The 20730-nt window shown below is 37.6% G+C and overlaps 1 protein-coding gene across 1 annotated transcript in view; it reads left to right on the top strand.

Moving 5' to 3' along the window:
- Nucleotides 1–20730, top strand: part of LVRN (laeverin) — a 45155-nt gene that overhangs the window by 13418 nt on the left and 11007 nt on the right. Inside the window, exons 4-14 of the mRNA XM_053474221.1 lie at nucleotides 3468–3594; nucleotides 4788–4942; nucleotides 5956–6069; nucleotides 7679–7822; nucleotides 10630–10695; nucleotides 10850–10915; nucleotides 12354–12523; nucleotides 13722–13798; nucleotides 16307–16443; nucleotides 17208–17263; nucleotides 18833–18980. Coding sequence (XP_053330196.1) covers nucleotides 3468–3594; nucleotides 4788–4942; nucleotides 5956–6069; nucleotides 7679–7822; nucleotides 10630–10695; nucleotides 10850–10915; nucleotides 12354–12523; nucleotides 13722–13798; nucleotides 16307–16443; nucleotides 17208–17263; nucleotides 18833–18980 — 1260 coding nt within the window. The remainder of the gene's footprint in view (nucleotides 1–3467; nucleotides 3595–4787; nucleotides 4943–5955; nucleotides 6070–7678; nucleotides 7823–10629; nucleotides 10696–10849; nucleotides 10916–12353; nucleotides 12524–13721; nucleotides 13799–16306; nucleotides 16444–17207; nucleotides 17264–18832; nucleotides 18981–20730) is intronic.

The raw sequence follows: 20730 nt of genomic DNA, 5'->3' as shown, positions 1-20730 counted from the left end.
AAATTAACTAAATATTTGCAGGCAAAATGACACTTCAACTAATGTACTTCATCATGCGCTATAAAAGGCCAACTCCAGTGAGCTCTTCCTTCAAGAAGAACTTCATTGCCCTCCTCTTAAAACACGGTTGCATCATTTTGTTTTGTTTTTTTAAATGTTCCTGTTCATAAGTACACCTCAACAAATCTTTATTGAAGAAGATACAGTATATAAGGTATTTTCATCATTTCACCTCCCATCTAAAGATTTATTCGGAAGGCATGCTTTTTCTTTCCTGTCAATAGTTTTAGTAGACTTTATTGCAAAAGATAGCCTGTGCATGAATATAGCTAAAACACCTTTCCAGCCAATATCGGTTTTCCTATCATTATGGAACAGTATGTGTCCAATGTGAAGTTTTTGGTTGCTTTACTTGAAAGAGGAAACATAACTCACATGCCACAGAATTATTTTCCAGGCTTTCATGTGATTCTTTGCTATGGAACTAATTAAAAGTATTGAGATGTGATATGTGGAGATCAGGGGATATCTGGAGATCTGTTTCATGCTAGAACACCAGATGTATAGAAATTGTAGGTCTCTTTGAACTTGAGGATCAGTCTTTATGGTTCCCTATGCAACCCTAAAAGAAACACCATTGCATCCAACATGAGTACAGCAACACATTTTCTCCTTCACACTATGATCTAGAACTTATTAAACTTTTCCTATTCTTTTGCACCTTCTCAATTTTTTTTATTCCCAACTATTCCCTTTCAATATCCAATTCCCATGTGACTGTTCTACCAAACAGGAAGACCAGTTAAGGTTAAGATTTAGCAACAACTTCAGTGTTACTCTATTAAACCTGTTCATCTTCTATTAAATTACATTACATGACATAGCTTATGGAATGCCACCATCAGTGAATGCCCCCAGTTAACAAGAGGTAGTAACGAACAAAAACCATTGTTTAGCTCCTGCATATTTATACCGTATACCGTATTTGCTCGATTATAAGACGACCCCCCAAATCTGAATATTAATTTAGGAAAAAAAGAAAAAGCCTTAATATAAGACGACCCTATAGGAAAAAAGTTTTACCAGTAAATGTTAATTCATGTAAACTATTTTTTTTAATAAAAGCTATGATTGAGAAAAATATTTTGTTTTTTTTTCCTTCTATTTTCCAACCTGCCCCCCCAGTTATGCACATCTGCCCCAGAAATGCCTTATACCCCCTATATGCCACTGTGCCCCATGATATGCCTTTTAACCCTATATGCCACTGTGCCCCATGATATGCCTTTTGACCCCCTATGTGCCACTCTGCCTCCAGAAATGCCTTATACCCCTATATGCCACTCTGGCATTAAGGGGGTTAAAAGGCATATTATGGGGCAGAGTGGCATATAGGGAGGTTTAAGGCATTTCAGGAGGCAGAGCGGCGTATAGAGCATTAAAAAGGCATTTCTGGAACCAGAGTGGCATTAAGGGGGTTAAAAGGCATTTCATAGAACACTCTGCCTACAGAAATGCCTTATACCTCCCTATTTAACACTCCCTTACCCCCCCCCAAACTTACCGGTGCTTCTGACTCCCCTGTCATGCAGCCGGGGCAGCATGTAGATATCTACGCGATTCGCGTAGACAAATTACGCTGCAGCTGGAAGGAGGTGTGGCTAGCAGCGGGGGCTGTCTGTGTCCATCGCGCAGACCTTCCCCGACTGTCAGAGAGAATTCCCCGCACCTGTGCCAGTGCCGCACCGATGCCAGTGCCGCACCGGTGCGGGGAACTCTGATTTCTGACAGCCGGGGAAGGTCTGCGCGATGGACGCAGACAACCCCCGCTGCTAGCCACACCTCCTTCCGGCTGCTGCGTAAGTTGTCTACGCGAATCGCGTAGTAATCTACACACTGCCCTGGGGACTCAGAAGCACCGGGGACTCAGAAGCACCGGTAAGTGGGCCGAGGGGGTTTGGGGGGGACAGGATGATCCAGGTCCCCTGCAGCTGCGAGGGATCTGGATCTTAGTCGTCTCATAGTCAGACCTATTTGAGGTCTGATTATAAGACGACCCCGATTATAAGATAAGAGGGGTATTTTTCAGAGCATTTGCTCTGAAAAAACCTAGTCTTATAATCGAGCAAATACGGTACATTTCAAGAGTTTCAGTGTCGAAGCGGTGTAAGCCATTAAGCTCAGCATGTCAGTTCTTTGCTACTTTTAAGAACAAATACATGGCCCTCAAAGGTTAACTAAGACAGCCTTGGCTGAAAATGTTACTCGAACCTTACTGTTAAGATAACAGAAAAAAGAAAAAAAGTGCAAAACACACATACCATTTTAAAGTAAAGTATTAACAGCTTTAAAACTCTAGAGGGCACACAGAGAAAACAGGCATAAAATAAGCATCAAAACAATAGGAAGATTAGACGGCTGTCCTGCTGAGTAAGGAATGTTATATCTGGTATTTAGGATATTACAAAACCCATGTTTTAAATAACTTAGAAATAAAAACAGCTTTGAAATAGGCAGATGTTGGTTCTATTGGTTTTTATGCTGAAATAAAATTAAGTTTGTGGTATTGTAGTGTTTTAATTTCGTTATCGTTTGCCGTCTGCGATGCTTTCCTTTAAGGTGCAAATAGATAATTTTTGCAATTAGTCTGCAGCCATTTACAGGTTGTTATTCACATGTAGTAACAATCAGACATTCGCAGACATTCTGCTTTAAGGTAGCAGTTAATTCACCAAAGCAGGAGACTTTCAGTTTCAACTCGCCCACTGCACTATGCATTACGAAGGGCCAACCCAGACACCTTTATCCTGATCTTCTAGGGCTGAGCTGTACATGAGCTGAAGTCCTTTCACTGAAATCCTTAAGATCCCAGCTCCCATAGAAAGCAATAAGAGTGGTGCCAGCTAATCACTTGTATGCTAGGCAAACTCTTATTGATTCCTTTCATTTGAATAGAGCACTACAGCACATGAGCTTTCAACAAAAGAAGGCATGGGAAAGTGGAATACCGTAATAAAGCCTTAACCTATTTACAAGCAATAAAATGCTATGGAGTCAATGAAAAATTAACTCCAATATGAATTATTTTTGTTTTTAATCTGATCTAGACCACTGCATTCAGGTTAGATTCATTTGTTCGTTTAAAAGAACTGTTTAGAAAAAAAAAACAATAGCATTAGTATGTGTTAGATGAAGACAAATTTGGGGATATTTATTGTATAGTCTGAATTTAAAAATATCCTACTAAGGTAAAAAGAAACATATTCAGTTGATTATATTATTCACGGTACCTACATCTAACATGCCATCATACAACCAATTCGTATTTTTTTCTAGAGTCATAATCAATATATTTTGACAAAAATGTTAACTCTTAGACGTCAATGAATTCTCATAATATTTCCAAAACGGATTTTGTGAAGTATGTTAAAACATTGCAGTGTCCTAAGTGATTTTGTATTACATAGATTCGAATTTGGGCCCGTAAAGAAGCTGTACAAAAAGGATATGCCAGTTTTGCATTGAGTATCGCTGGGCCAATACTTTCGTATCTGGAAGATTTATTAAACGTCACATACCCTCTTCAAAAAACAGGTAAGGTTTTTTTTTCCAAAATACCTTTGGGAAATAATAAGAAGTTGTGCATACACTTAACATAGAAAGAAAAGATAAATCATTTAGTTGTTTTTTTTTTAACATATAACATTTTCTTTTACAGAGCAGAAATAAAATCTTAAAGGCCATCTGGAAAAAAAAAACACAATTCCATGTTTTACTTTTTTTTTTTTTTTTTTTTTACAAAAAAGTAAAGCAGTTCAGTGATTTATATGTTTTAATACTACGATTATGCCTTCACATTGTGCCCTGGTGACACAATTCCAATTTCCCTGACTTCTCTGAGTGTCTTATACCAAGTAGCAAACCAAGTTACAAAGCTCAAACCAAACTACCCTGCTAATAAATAAGATTATAAGCAGAGCAGGATAAAAAGTCAATGTGCTACTCTTAATTTCAATACTTGTATATTACCTTTTTATTACAAAGAAAATTCAAGGTGCAAAATTATGTAAAATGAAAACACATTTTTCATGTTCAAGAATTTCTTGTTAATAAGCAGAGTTCCGTTCACCAGCTATGTGTGTTTTTTTTAATATCAAGAAATATCAAAGAGAAGTTACCAATCTAGCCTTCAAAGTGAAATGTTCAGACTTTATGTTAAAACTTTATGTTAAAATAAACTAACGTCCACATGAGAGACTTTTATCTCTACATTTTGCGATTTGAATAATGATCAGTCTCTTAAATATTTTATTTTCACTCCATTATTCATTATTGATGGACTAAAACAACTCAAAATGATTCAAGACTTCTCAAGACTAGTACATAAGAGTAAGTTGTAAGACACCTTGGGTTATGCTTGGATATCCATGAAATAATGTACAGTTTGGTAGAATTTAGTCTATTTCATTTCAACGTTACATTTTCACTAACAGCTAAATTTCCTGAATTCTGCCTTGTTAAAGCCATGGCATTTTAATAGCTATCAGGCAGGGCTTTATTGTAAACTTTTGATTGAAAATGTTTTTTTATGAGCTACCTTCTACAAACTCTCCTCCATAAATTTTGTATTAAACTTTGAATAACAAGAATTTGTTTGCTACTGGATCCATTTTATTTATCATCAATTACATTTCTGTTCATAACTGCCACTAATGTAAACATTCTTAATGTAATTGCAATAATGGAATCTTTACCCACAATCACATTTTTTTTTAATTTTCTGCTAGATTTTGTGGCGATACCTAAGTTTGGTGTTGGTGCAATGGAAAACTGGGGTTTAATTACTTTTCAAGAGCCATCATTGATTTACAACCCTAATCAGAAATTCAGCGATGCAAAGGCTTTGATCTGCCTGATTGTTGCTCATGAGATAGGACACCAGGCATGTGGTAAAATGTCCTAAATCTTTTTTGTCTTCCATTTTGATGCTGTAAAAGAGACTCTACCAATGTTTACATCATAAAGTTTGCATTAGATAAAAGTAAAAGTCGCATAGTTCAGCATGTAATGTTTCACAAAGTTCTCAGCCTGCACTTACCATAATTCTCCGTATTATACTGCCCGCTTACAGAACATACAGTTCCTAATTCATTAGGCTATTACAATAAATTGTTTGTAGACTTAGTGAATTCAGGGGAAAACAAATACAAAATGAATAGTCCAGACATTTAACATGTGGTTGGCAAAGTAGACCCATTAGCCAACAATGTATCTCATATATTGATGACACTGTGGGGTCCCTCTTCAAGAATGGGTAAAATAAACTTGGAACGAATGGTTCCTGTCGAGGGACTGGAAAGCCTTTCTCTGCAGGGGCTTGTCTTTATACTTAACTGTAGATGCTAGACCTCCTGTTATATCGGAAAGCTTCCCTTTTCAGTTGAATGCCAAGGTTTCTTTTACAAAGCAGAGGATGCTACCAATCGGTCCATAGTAATACACATGGATCATCACAGGTGCCCCCTATTATAAACCTCCCCTACAAAAAGCTAAAATAAATAAATAAACCAAGCGCGCATACACACAGACACTGCTACACAGATTAATATAGATACTGCAAGTAATGGAATTTGTAGTCCACAAAAGGTAGTACTTTTTAAAACTATTTTTTTTATTATATTTTTTATATCATTTATATATTTTTGTTTTACCTTATTTATAATATATATAATATATATATATATATATATATATATAGTGGCTCGTAGCTTGCCTCTGGAGGCGAATGCTATAAATATCAAGTGCTTTTCTTAAGGAAATATATGTATTTCATAAGTTCATGAATATGATGGAACTTGTAAATTGCTAATAATGTAGTGATTTGATGATTTGTTTCTTTTAAGGATTACATACACTTAAAATGCCATTTCTTTTAATTTTATTTTTTTAATTAAGTGGTTTGGGAACCTTGTTACGATGAAGTGGTGGAATGATATATGGTTAAACGAAGGCTTTGCATCATATATGGAATTTATAGGTGCCAGCTTCATTAACTCCAAGCTAAAACTGGTAAGTACTGCTATGTGGGACGGTTACGAAGATCTTATTTTGTAATCAGCCTGTATATAATAAAATTGCTTAACCATACTTATACTCTTCCAACCTGATGTGTTATATGAGCATGATCATCATGGTGATATAAAGAACATACAAATAAGGCATATTATTAAGTACCATTAAATGCTATTACCCTGATGATTGGTGATGGAATTCTTTCACAGTTAAAAGCGGTAAAAATTAGATTCCAATTTAGAATAGAAAAAGTGTATTGTGGATTGAGTAGATATCATCTCCACACATCATGGAGCCAACGAGGTATTTCAATTCAGACTTTACTCCATGTAATGTTTCTGTTTTTGAATTCCTATGCTTGTGAGTAGATATTAAATGGGATACCTGTTGGACATCTAATAGCTGTAGATCGGCACTGGCACTGTGCATATGATTCATTGTTTAGTGCTTTCAAGGGAGTTGTTCCTATTCATCTAAGTTGCATAATCAATCTATATATAGAACTGAGACCTTTCATTGAAGAAATGCATACTCTTGTACATGTATATTGCATTGATGAAGAGAAACCATCCAATGACAATGCAGTAAAGGTTAAAAGAGGTACCTGAAGATTCAAAGAAAATCATTAAAATTACTGTTAAAAAGGAAGCAATTTTAGATACATTTTAAGCCCCATCTCTTTACTCTTTTCTGGGTTTTTTTAACTTAATGTCACAAGGTGCTGTTTCTTTGAAGATTTACAAGATACGTTTTCAGGGTACAGCATCACTTGAAGATAATTATCTTGCATTTTCTCTGTTGGAGCAAGTCATGCAATTTTATCAGCTAAGAGATTTTTTCTCTACATAGCCATTTCTCACCATATGCATATTGCAGCTTTTATGAAAAATAAATGTTTTCACTGTCTCCCTACTAACAAAAAAAAATCTACAAAGGGCCATTATGTAGGGAAAATAAGCCTTGTTATAGAGTAACTTTTCTGCCGGAAAATTTGAAGTTATGATTTTATTTTCGTGCTACTTTTGTAGACTCCTATTAGTAAGCAGAAAAATTAGATTGCTAACAATCAGGATAGAAAATATAAAACAATAAAAGCAATGAATTCCTAACTGTTACGTATCACCATTAACTTCTGCTCAAGTGAAACATTTTAACATCTTCAATCCCCTTTAAACATGGTGGTGACAACACGGTGAATTAATTTTCCTGGTGTTTCCATATACATTAGTAATTTTTAGGATTGCAGAACACTTGGAAACATGCATACCCATCAAACATTTTGAGATAATAGAAATAGGGAGACTTGGGAGGTATGCGCTTCTGCATATGGTTGTTTTTTGCTCTCCAGGGACTGCTGATTTAATTACAAAATAGTCACCCTACATTGTCTTTCTATAGGTGTATGTTATGTTTCTTCTCAGACATAAATACATCCTACCTTATTATATTTTAGTTGATTAAAATGAGACACCATGATTTATAATAAACTCCAGGGCTTATGTCACTCTGGATTGGTGTAAAATGTGGTGCTAACCAATAGCAACCATTGGCTTAATAGTACATGTTATCATAAATAAATATTTAATACATTAAACCCATATTACAGAATGAAATGTTTCTTGTGCACAACTTACTCTACATGTTTGAAAGAGACAGCACTTCAACTCTAAGAGCTTTATCGGTGAAAGGAGAGGACATCCAAACGATGGATGATATAATGCCATTATTTGATATGTTCACGTATAACAAGGTAATTATTTTCCTATGATTTTAACACATAATTTCATTCAAACTGTGTTTTTTTCACACATTGCATTAAGTGTTTTATCTATAGTAACAAAAAAAAGTATTTTCTTAACCTCTTATTTTAGTGAACATATTCCTTTGATGTTCCTGTACTCATGTATGAATATCTTTATGCCTTATTTTTCCAGGTGTTATAAAATGTGTTCGCTATATGTCCATTTTTACTTGTGCGTATGTGACTAATACTAGTATGTGACCGTCACACTCCAGCTACAAAATCTGCTGGAATTCCAAATTATATACAAAGAAGACGAAATTACCTGTGTTGAAATTCAAACGTGCAAATGCTCCAGATTATGCCTGATGCTAGTTCTTATGCTTATGTAGAACATATGAATAACATCTTTTTCTTTTCTATTTCTCTCCTTTTGCTAAGGCATCTATAACATTAGCTACCGTTGTTTTGTTAAGTTGCATGTGGGAGCTGCAATCTTGCTGTCCCATCACAATTTAAACTTTCCTTACCCTTGATTTAAGATATTGTTGAGTCGTAAACAATCTCTGGCATTAGATTTTCATGTTGGTGAAAACGCTGCCCAGTCCAGGAAGCATGTTATTATGTACTAAATGGGAAATTCACTTTAGTATCATGGGTAATAAAGACACTTAGCATTTTATGTCCTGGCTGTGCCTTAGGTGAAAGTCAGAGAAATCAAACGTGTCGTTGGATAATGTAAAATGTATATTAAAATACTAGTACAACAAGTGGTTAAAGGGTTTTCAGTTATAGATTAATTATAATTTTATCTTAAATACACTAGCTCCTCCTAAGAAAAATGTAAGTGCGGATACATACCTCTGTAGTGTCCGGATTTTGAGGAACAGTCTCTTTTTTTTTAGGACCACAATCGGGCACACCGGGCACATGATTGTTGGTACTGTGTCTAATTTCACCTTCTACTTACATTTAACGATGAGGCTACATGCTGTAAAAGTGTAGCTTCAGAGCTGCGATATGCCAGGGCTGATTTTATTATTCAGTTAAGTAATGTTTGGGAGCCAAAGCCCTGTGTCCCTCATAACTCCTTAGATGTGATTATCACAGTGTTCTATGACTCAAAAAGTCACAATTATTTGCATAGAAACAACAGAAAATGTATTACATTGTGTGACTAACCTATTCAGTTACACAGTTTTCTTTAGGTCTTGGTAAAATCCTGGCCCCTAACGATGTCTCTACCAACACCTTCCAAAATAAAACTAGTCCTCATGTAATAATACATTTGTAGTGAGGGCAGCGGTATTGCTAGGGGTGGGCTACGGTGGCTGAAGCCCCAAGTATTTACTTGGAGGGCCCATTACTACCCTTAAGTAGTACAGCAGCAGCTCTCTGATGGACAGCTGTGATATGGGGAGGAGAAAAAGAAGGGAAGGAGAAGAGAAGTGAATGAAAGGATATACTGTATGTATATGCATAGCATGTACACTCATAGAGTTGTATGTACACGATGTGTTTGTGAATTAGTGTGTGTAGGTGTATGGCGTTAGAACAAATTTGTGTGCATGTAAGTGTATGGTGTTAATGTGTGTGCATGTGTATTTGTGCATTTTGTTAGCTTGTGGTTATGGCATTAGTGTGAGCATATGGTGCTAGCTTGTGTATGTCAGCATATGGTTTGTGCATGTTAGTGTATGGTGTTAGCATGAGTGTGTGCATTAATATTTGCTGTTAGTATGTGTGGACATCAATGTAGGCTTTGTGATACCTAGAAGAGGGGGAAACGTGGTAGAGGGAGAGATTGTGTGGATGTATTTGTTTGTGTATTTGTTTGTGCATTGTTTAAGAACAAATGTGTGTGTTAGTGTATGAGTGAGTGGGTGACTAAACCCAACCATATGATAGAGAAGCTATCATATCTGTAGGAGAAAGGAGATATACAACCCTTTCAGTTGCACAGGACACTACAGAGACAGGGACACCTGGGTCTTCCTGCAGGCTGCCCATGATACATGTGGCACCATTTTGATATGAGGAGGCAAGCCACAAGCACTCAAGTAAGTTGAAAGGCAGCTAGCAAATAGAACTGTGGGAATATTTATTTTGTGTTTTTGGTTTTTTGCTTTGTTTAGGTAGCTTTATTTTAAATGCAATTTCTTAATACAATATTTTTTCACTATAAATAAAGGAATCAGAGTGATGTTGGTAAAAATGTTGGCACGCAGCACAAATCGCAGTGCATATAATAGTTCCCTTTGGGTTAAGCCCCAGTAATTTTTCGAACCTAGAGATGCCCCTGACTGAAGGCTTTGTGCCTAGGCATGAGTCGGTCAGTCAAATGTGTGAATACTATGATCAGTTCACTATACAGTATTATATGTATTATTTTTTTAAGCAAGCTAAGCAAAATAAACATAAAGAATAATTAGAAAAATATGAAATGATTGTAGTAACAATGTGATGATTATGCAAGGCAGCTCAAGTAAATAGATTTACATTGGCTGAATATAAAATTTAATAACTTAATTACTTTATCATAAAAGTTCATTTTAGAATTTCTGCAAGTCCGTTTGCTGCACCTCTCTATGCTACACTCAGTTCCAAAAACAAGAAACTGCTATATGTCCGAGCAAGAAACAGGCAGTTCAACAGCATAGCTCTTCCCCCTGACTTCATTTAAAAATCATCAGAAAAAAAATCATAGAGATGATGTAAATGTTACAAAATACTGTTTGTATGATGAAATTATGTTATTCCCACTTTCCCTTTATATATACCTAATTCATGGCACACAAATATTTTTTCTTCCGCAGGGTGCTGCACTTGTCCGAATGGTAACCAGCTTCCTCAATGACAAACTCTTCCTTAAAGGGATCAGTGTGAGTTTAGAATATCCTTTTCCTTTGTACTATTTTTTTTATTTACCTCTGTAATATTAGGAAAGGTGGCAGGGTAAGCTTTAAAACATTTATGCAAAATATTTTTTTTTTACCTCCTAAAGCAGTAATGAGCCTTCCATTTGTTTCATCACAGTCATACTTGAAGACATTTTCATACTCAAATGCTGACCAGGATGATCTATGGAATCATTTACAAATGGTACTTTTCCCAAATTTTTCCCCCTCCATCCCTACAGCATGCCTAAAATGTTCATTTTTTACATTTAAATTACACTACTAACCAGCTTCAAACCTTCTTTTTTTATAAGAGCAAATATAATTATTTTGAGTGTTTGTTTTTGATGAATAGTCAAATATTTGTTTTTTTACAAGGGCTTTAGAGGTAGATTTCTTCTGAATATATTTACTTTGAAAACAATGTATGTTATAGCAGTGGTTCACAACACAGAGGTCCAAGACCCTTGGGCTCTGCATTGTAAACCCCCCCCTACACACACACTTTTATCCTCTATCATACATGTCAGACCTGCAGGTAAGGTGTCTGTGCCCTATCTTCTGTGCTCTTGTGGTTGGAAGAGGAGCAGGGAGATGCTGCCCCTGAGCCCTCTTCTGTTGGGTCCTACTTGGCCCACAGGGGACACCACCACTTGACTGCAAAGAATCAGGTTATTGGGGCTTGGTTTTGCTGCAGCTTTTGAAACATCTGTATTTACAAGACTGTCATCATGTGTCAGTTCCCCTAGATATGTTTGTACGTCTAATATTGATTCATATATGCTTATTAATAAACAAAGCACAGTGCCCCCTCCACAAGCCATGTATACGGCTGTAATTTGAATAACACTATCTTTGAACATGTTATTGGACTTATGAAGTTAATGCTCGCTTATATGAGCCAGTGGTATGTTAACAAAACATGTCTGTGTACTCAGTGATAAAATTTTACACACAAGTTCAAAGATCCCATTTCTATTTTCAAAAAGCCTTTTTCAGTGGGCGACCATATATTGAGTATTCCAGTTTTTTTAACATTTTTGTGTGAAGCAGATAGAGAGTAGAGTTACAAAGAAACTGTAGGAAAATATATAATAATATCTTATATCAGTTATGACTAATCACACGCTTGGCTAGTATCAATATTTTTAGGATGTTATACTGCATTAATCCAGTTAGGCTGGTAGATCACATATATTCTTTCAGGTTTCTGAAATCATGTGTGCTGTAAAAAGATTATGAGCACTGCATCCTGTTTTGTAGGCCAATGTTAGAAACTATTATTAGACTATTATTGTTTTGTTATACTTATTTCAAAACCATGTTGTATTTACTTGTTATGCGGCAGATTATAATGAAATCAATATCAATTAATAGTTAAACTAATACACTATTAAGGTTTTCCATCAACTTTATGAAGATGTTGGAGATTTCTTGCTTATGTCAATCAAAGAGCCCTCATTTCCCTACCAAGAGGATACAGGGGAGACTATCTGTCCTGGAAAGACAATTCTTATATTTTTGGCCAATCAATCGTATTGGTTAGTGAACGGGTGCTGTGCAAATTAATACACCCTTTGGTTCTTAGCAAGCTAATTCCATTATTGTTGTTATATCACCAATAATGCAGAACATTTTCTAAGGTTATAGATGATCAGGATGAAGTTCAGTTACCAGCTCCATTAAGACAAATCATGGACTCATGGACTTGGCAAGAAGGCTTACCTCTTCTTACGCTAAACACCTCAACAGGGAGGCTGACTGAAGAGCAGTTCAAGGTTGACAATTCAGATAACATAACAAGCGATAGCAAGTGAGTTGGTACTTTACAATATATATTTATGAAATGATGCTCCTGATCTTGAATTAACTTTATAAAAAGTGTTAAGATTCAGTATTTTTAAATAAAATGTATATATTAATATATAGGTAGAATTATTTAGTAAGTTTTCATTTGTTTGGGGTAGGGGCTTTGTACAATTTAAAATGGGTTGTTAACACATACATAACAAATATACATGAATACATACAGATACATCAGGAGTTGAGAATCCTGCTCATGACCTTGTCATCTATCCTTATGGTACTTTTACACAAAGTGGCAGGAATAGTTTGCTTTTGAGGGCCCCACTCATGAGTTTACAATCTAAGATAGTAGTGTAAGAAATTGAAGCAAAAGCAGAGGTAGCTCTCTTTTAGCAGTAATTAGGGCTAAGTGGTTTCAGGAAGCAGAAGAGGATGTATAAATAAAATGAAAAGAGGGGTGGTGCGTCAGTGCTTGGTTTCAGGAGATGGCTAGCACACGGCTTGGGACGTAACAGAAAGACTACAAAAGAAGATAGAGGTGAAATGAGAGAAAGTATTTTTAGTTAAAAAGGGACAGGGTTATGGCTTGAAGGAGGCCAGAGGAGATGGGGATTGTGACAAAGTAGTTTACATTTATAAATACCAGCATTTGGCCAAAAAATAAACAATCTCCCTAAAATACATATATGGTACATATATAGAAAAACATGCAAGTAAACAAAATATGAGTTAATATATTAGGCTGTTTGTTCCACGTGCCAATGCCTGTTTGCATTGTGCAAATTGTTCATGCACTGACAGATTCTCTCATGCTTTTTTTTAATCTCGGACATGTCACCCCATGTGAGGTACATATAAAGGAACATATGATATCCTGACTAAAAACATAGCTAAAGCCACTTTATCCGTAAAACACAACTAAAACCAACACAACAAATAAATTGCTCAGAGTACGTGGAACAAACATAGATTTTTGTTTTCTCTCTGGAGAGGTGGGGAATGCCCACAACTCAACTTTGACTTTTTGTCAATTAGGTTTAGGTGTGGTTCAGCAGACATTCACTGACTTCTTGTGGTGGCTGCTGGAAAATGTGGTTCCTTTGGTTAAGACATGTAGAGGTTACAGGCTATATATAAATTATGTTGTGGTTCAGATGTTTCACATTGCATGACAACTACAGCTAATCTGCAATCTTTTTTTTTAGCCATACCTGGATTGTTCCTGTTTCCTGGATAAAAAATGGGATCCAACAGCCCATGGTTTGGTTAACCAACAGGTCCAGTAAGTAATAAAAAAAATAGGGAAAAGAAAAGAAATGCCTGTGTGCTAAGCTAGTTCCAGGCTCAAACAATACAAATGTGTAAAACGAGGCCTAGCAAACAGGTGTAAGCATGCTGCAAATACAGTGTATTGGCTGTACAGTGTATACAAAAACAAAAACTGTCTGCGCTTCTCACCCTAATAAAGTTGGCAACAACATATATAAACATAATATAAATGAGAGGTTTTGGTTATATGAATTGGCCAAAGCATACTAGAGCTCACATCAAGGCGCATAGTGGGCACTATGCATGATTGAGGGAATTAATGAGTATCTGTAAATGATTAGTATTTGTAAATGAGGAAATTAATATATGAATGAATGTTTGTGAATAATAAATGAATTAAGTAATGAATACGTGTGTGATTGCATGGATGTGTAAGTGGGGGAGGGGGAGCATTGCACAGGGAGGCTGTTTGAGGATACCACAGGCAGGTTGTTGATGGGCAAAAGGTGGGAAGTCCTATGCTTCCATTCTGGGTGTTGGGCAGATCCTGTGAGTGAAATCTGGGTGCTAAGGGGAGGCATTAATTCACAAGAGGGTGTTGGCTGGGGGCATCACATAAATCAATACTAAAGGGGGTCTGGGCGGTGGGATAAATATACAACGTGGGGCTGACTGCATTGGCCATGTTTTCCAGGACACATATAACTTTTACATTCTGCTGAACAGCCCAGATAAAATGCTGCCCTGCAGTATGAGGGATGTATAGACTCATGGAAGGAACAAACTAGTCAGATATACATCCCCCATACTACAGGGCAGCATTTTATCTATGCTGGCGGCATCAATACACAAGGGTAGCAACTGGGGTCATTACACAAAAGGGGGCAAAAACACTAAAAGGGGGGTCAACGTCAAAGCAGTGTGGAAAATACTTTTTTTAAATTATTATTGTTTTAGCTTAGCCCATCTGGTGGGTGTCAGAGCCTGTCCTGTTGTGTGTGTCTGGGTGTCAGTGTGACAGGGCCTGTCCTGGTGTGTGTGTCTGGGTGTCAGTGTGACAGGGCCTGTCCTGGTATGCGTTTGTCAGTGTGTCAGAGCCGGTCCTGGTGTGTGTGTTTGTGTGTGTGCCTGTTTAAGTTGAACTATAGTCACTTAAAAGGACAAAACTTTCTAGGCCCAGAAATCAATAAGCAGAAAAGTAAAGGTTTTGTATTTCAATCTGCATATTTTATTAAAAAGGATTAGTTGTGTTAAATGTGGCTTCAGGCGTCCCATGTATGATGACTTTTTTTAGTGTACTGACGTACTCCCAATCCCATCCCATCACATTGCATTAACATGTGTTAGAAAAGAAAATCAGGAAAAGATGTGCATGGATGGTGGGCTGACTCGGTGGCGCAATGGGCCAGCCCTCCCCTGAACAACTGAACCACTCATAACAGAAGCTTACTGTTTTCTCCCCTTTTTTCCCTCAGGGTACAGCTGGACTGTTCTGCGCTAAAAAAAAAATTCTTGCTGGCGGCCAACAGCAATTTTTGGCTTGTACATATGTCCTTTTATGAATTTACACTGTAGTGAGAAATTATGCTTATTTTTTTTTTTACATTGTGGTTTTTATATTTCATACCTGTTCCTGTGTGCTTTGATAAGCTTTTGTGCTTTTGTGGAGCGCAGTGGTAGAAATGCTTTTTAAAAGCTATCTACAGTCCTGTGATTTGACTAAGAGATACCCCTTCCCTTCCCCTTCGTAAATGTTATTCCATATTACACTTATTTTTTTCCATTTTCCCATCTGAAATCTCCTGTTTTTCTTTCTGTTTTTCAACTTTTATTGGAAGAATCCCAAAGAAAGAACAATACTCTTTTTCTTCAGACTGAGGGAAGATCTTTATTTCCTGAATATTTGTGGATAATTTTTTTGTGATGTTCTACATTTATTTTCATTTATTTCTTGTAGTGGGTAACCATATGTAAACAACATTAAATGGGTCGTAGGAAAAATGTAATTAAGATTAAACAAAGACAAATGTCCATCCTGTTCAACTCTGCTGTTGATCCAAAAGAAGGCAAAACACCCTAGTATTGATTTACAATTAGTGAGTGTAGAAATCCCAATCTCTTGAAATATTTATTACTATAAATGGTTTTGCCCTTATATACCAGTTAGTTATAGGACTGAACGGGAGTTGTATCCACCAGTTAGCTTTTAGTTCATGTTTTTTGGCCAGAAACTATTTATTGATAGAAGTTTATTTTGTTACTAATTATTAAAATCTATGTTTTATACTGATTTCTAGTCTGTACTCCAATCGGATTTTCTGGTTTGGTTGACAAGTTATACTCTATTTCATAGTCGTATAATTTAATACTGAAGGTACTGTTTAAATGGTGATGCATTTATCAGCGCTATGACTGCAAAAAACCGGGCAGTCTCTTGCAGATCTGTATTATATAATTCCCTTGTGAAAAAAAATGAATTCCTTCCATTGACACATAAAATAATTATTTCTTGCCATTTCAGATATTTTTCCAGGAATGAAATTTGCATCGGATGATAAATGGATTGTGTTAAATATTAATGTAACAGGTTACTATCGAATAAACTATGATGAAGAACACTGGAATCGCCTGGCTAAACAACTCGAAAAAGATCACAAGGTGAAAAATGTCTATTGATATAGTAATTTGAATATGGAACTATACTGTTTACTGGCACTGTAAGCGTCAAATCATATAAGCACGAAAAACATACCTTTCCTTATCTTGATTTTGCAGGGACTAATCTGTGATTAGATGATTAAGACATAGCTTTTCAATCAAAGACAGACAAGTAATTTCAAACTGCATTCAGATTGGTGAACCATTCTTTTATTAATCTGTAACCTAGCAGTCTTTAAGCCCTTAAGGCTGGAGGACATAATATTTTGTTCCTGCATGTAAAAAAAAGGATATGATATTACTTAATCCGCTACTGTCACCGATCTTGGATAATTGCAGTGCCAGGCAGAGGAGCTGCAATTAATAGGAGACGCTTTTCTCGAGGAGCCAATCACATGCACATTGTTAATGTCTATCAACATTTCTATTGGTTGTGATCGCTGCCTTTCTGTTGTTCTGCAGGGGGCACAGAGAAGCAAAAAAGACAAAACCAAAGGTCCACCTTGGCTTTTGCAGTGATTTACTGTGGAGCATGAGTTAATGTTCATTCTGTGTACTGAAGCCAAATGGTTATGCGTAGCAGCCTCTATGCACTAAACTGGCACTTAATAAATCCCCATCAGTGGTGCACATGTTTAGTGCAAATTGTACACAAATTACTAATGGAAATGGATAATGATAACTCAACAGGCTTTGTTGACCATTAGACATAAACATGAAACCACTTGCCTTTATATCTTTTAACGTATGTGTCACTTGTGCAGGTTTTTCCATTGGTTAACAGAGTCCAGTTGATTGATGATGCGTTTATGTTGGCAAAGTGAGTATGAAATACAGTCTAGAATGAATATATCAAATGCTTCAAAATAAACATTGAACTGAAATGTGTTGCCCTACCCACACGGCTAACCATATTTGATGTCTAAAATAACACCCATCCCATAATTTAAATAAAAATATGGAAAATAAGGTCTAACAAGAAATTCTCTCTCTTGTCATAAACCTACAAAATGTTAACTTTAGTGGTGACAAACACAGATAAAACAACATATCTTACAGACCCAAATGGGTCACTAATCAGTGAAATTACCGTATTTGCTCGATTATAAGACAAGGTTTTTTCCAGAGCAAATGCTCTGAAAAATACCCCTCGCCTTATGATCGGGGTCGTCTTATAATCAGACCTCCAATAGGTCTGACTATGAGACTAAGATCCTCCTGTGTTATGCCCCCCTCAATTTACCGGTGCTTCTGAGTCCCCGGTGCTTAGTCCGGGCAGCATGTAGAGCTCTACTCGATTCGCGTAGAAGACTTCCGCTGCAGCCGGGAGGAGGTGCGGTTAGCAGCGGGGTTTGTGTGCGTCCATCGCGCAGACCTTCCTCAGCTGTCAGAGATCAGAGTTCCCCGCACCGGGGCGGCCGGGGAACTCTGACAGCCGGGGAAGGTCTGCGCGATGGACGCAGAGAACCCCCGCTGCTAACCGCACCTCCTCCCGGCTGCAGCGGAAGTCTTCTACGCGATTCGAGTAGAGCTCTACACGCTGCCCGGACTACGCACCGGGGACTGAGAAGCACTGGTAAGTTTGGAGGAGGGAGGGAGTGTTAAATGGGGGGCATAAGGCATTTCTAGAGGCAGCGTGATCTATGAAATACCTTTTAACCCCCTTAATGCCACTCTTCCTCCAGAAATGCCTTTTAACCCTCTATACACCACTCTGCCTCCTGAAATGCCTTATACCTCCCTATACGCCACTCTGCCCCATAATATGCCTTTTAACCCCTAAATGCCAGAGTGGCATATAGGGGTATAAGGCAATTCTGGAGGCAGAGTAGGGGGTTGTGCATATAGAGGGTTAAAAGGCATATCATCGGGCACAGTGGCATTTAGAGGGTTAAAAGGCATATAATGGGGCACAGTGGCATATAGGGGGTATAAGGCATTCCTGGGGCAGAGTGGCAAGCCTGGGGGCAGATGTGCATAACTGGGGGGGCAGGTTGAAAAAAAAGGAAATAAAAACAAAATATGTTTCTCAATCACAGCTTTTATTTAAAAAAAAAATAGTTTACATCAATTAACATTTACTGGTAAAACTTTTTTCTTATAGGGTCGTCTTATATTCAGGCTTTTTTTTTCTAAATTAATATTCAGATTCAGATTTATTCAGGGTCGTCTTATAATCAGGGTCGTCTTATAATCAAGCAAATACGGTAATAAGGTTGAAAATATCAAAAGAAAATGAGTGTTGTAAAAAAAAAAAAAGAATGTAAACATCAGCTAAAGATTCCATTTTCAAGCAGATGAAATTGTCAGGGTTAAAGATAATATAGCTAAACTCATTGGTGGATTACAATCTTCAGGATGTTTTAAACTGTATATTTTACTTTTCTAGAGCTGGCTACATTCAATATGAAACTGCTCTTGATTTAACAAAATACCTTAAGAAAGAAGATGAAGTCATTGTATGGAATACAGTCCTGAAACATTTTATGTCTATTCATAACCCATTTATCAATTATGACTCCTTTCCATTAATCAAGGTATGGATAACTCTCTTATTAAACATTACGTTTGTAGCAGATGTGCAACCTTTATACAATAGTTCTTTATTTTATATCTTGATAAAATACGTTTATATATATATATATATATATATATATATATATACATATATATATATTAAAACGTATTTCATTAGCAGAAATGAGAGACCATAAAATCCCAGTGCCCCTGCTATGCATGTATATATCCTGCTTATAATAAACAGTGCCCTCCATTAATATTGGCACCCTTGGTAAAGTATGTTTGTTTATTTGTTGATGAAAGGGTCAATAATAAAGACACTTTTTCACAGCATTCTTTGCTATTTACCAAGGGTGTCAATATTAGTGTAAATATCTGTGTTCTAGATCATGCCATTGAACTGCAATATTAGTATTTGCTTACCCGCATTTATATAACAGAATAATTTAATAAATGAGCCAGTGGTATGTTAACAAACACCTTGTGTGGGCTTGGTAACAGTGGCGGAACTACCAGGGTCGCGACTGTGACCGGGCCCTGGAGTTCTGCCAGTCAGGGGGGCCCAAGGGGTGCCGAGTGGTCGTTTTCAGCAACCGCTCGGCACCCTTCTGTCTCGTTTGCTCCCTGCCGCTGCCGCCTGCCTCAGCGCTGCCCCGACTGCAGTGGTGGGAGCGTGAGGCACCTGTCTCGGGTGCCGGCACTTCACGTTGAGCAGAAGTGAAGCCGTGCGCACCGCGGCAGAGCAGCGAGACAGAGGCCTCGTGCCCCCACCACAGGACTGCACAGTAAGTGACCTACAAAAGGGGGAAGGGAGAGGGTAGATAGTGAGAAGGGGGGGTAGGGAGAGGGTAGATAGTGAGAAGGGGGTAGGGAGAGGGTAGATAGTGAACGGGAGGGATAGGATAGATAGTGAAAGGGAGGTCGAGGGTAGATAGTGAAAAGGGGGGGGTAGATAGTGAAAAGGGGGGGTAGGGAGAGAGTAGATAGTGAGAAGGGGGGTAGGCAGAGGGTAGATAGTGAGAAGGGAGGGAGAGGTGGTAGATAGCTTGAGAATGGGGGGGGAGGGGGGAGATGGTGTGAGAAGGGGGTGGATTGGGTTGGGGGGGTCCCTTAACAGATTCTCACACCGGGGCCCTGAGGCTTCTAGTTATGCCCCTGGTTGGTAATAAAATAGTACAGACATTATTTTTGCACTTAGAAGTCTTAAGGGGCCCCATAAGTACCACTTTTCCCTGCACCACAGGGCCTGTGTTACAACCCTGTCCATTACATCAACAGGGACTTTTATAACATCACATTCTAAATACATAAACATTGATATGTAGTTGCCCCCCCCCAATTCGCAGCAATAACAGCTTTCTGTGGGAAATGTTGTCCGTTCATCCAGTAGAGCATTTGTGAGGTCAGGCACTGATGTTGCATGAGAACGCCTGGCTCACAATCTCTGTTTCAGTTTATCCCAAAGGTGTTCAGTAGGGTTGAGGCCAGGCCTCTGTGTGGGCCAGTCAAATTCTTCCTCACCAAACTCATCCAACCATGCCTTTATGAACCTTGCTTTGTGCACTGGGGCACAATCATGCTGCAATAAGGAAAGGGCCTTCCTCAAAGTTGGAAGCATAGCATTGTCCAAATTATCTTGATATGCTGAAACATTATGATTTCACTTCACTGGAAGTAAGGGGCCCAAACCCTGAAAAACAGCCCCATACCATTGTTGGCACAATGCAGACAAGCAGGTAACATTCTCCTGGCATCCATCAAACCCAG

This window comes from Spea bombifrons, chromosome 1 (assembly GCF_027358695.1).
Source record: "Spea bombifrons isolate aSpeBom1 chromosome 1, aSpeBom1.2.pri, whole genome shotgun sequence".
NCBI classification, from domain to species: Eukaryota; Metazoa; Chordata; class Amphibia; order Anura; family Pelobatidae; genus Spea; species Spea bombifrons.
This window is presented reverse-complemented; position numbering and strand designations above follow the sequence as displayed.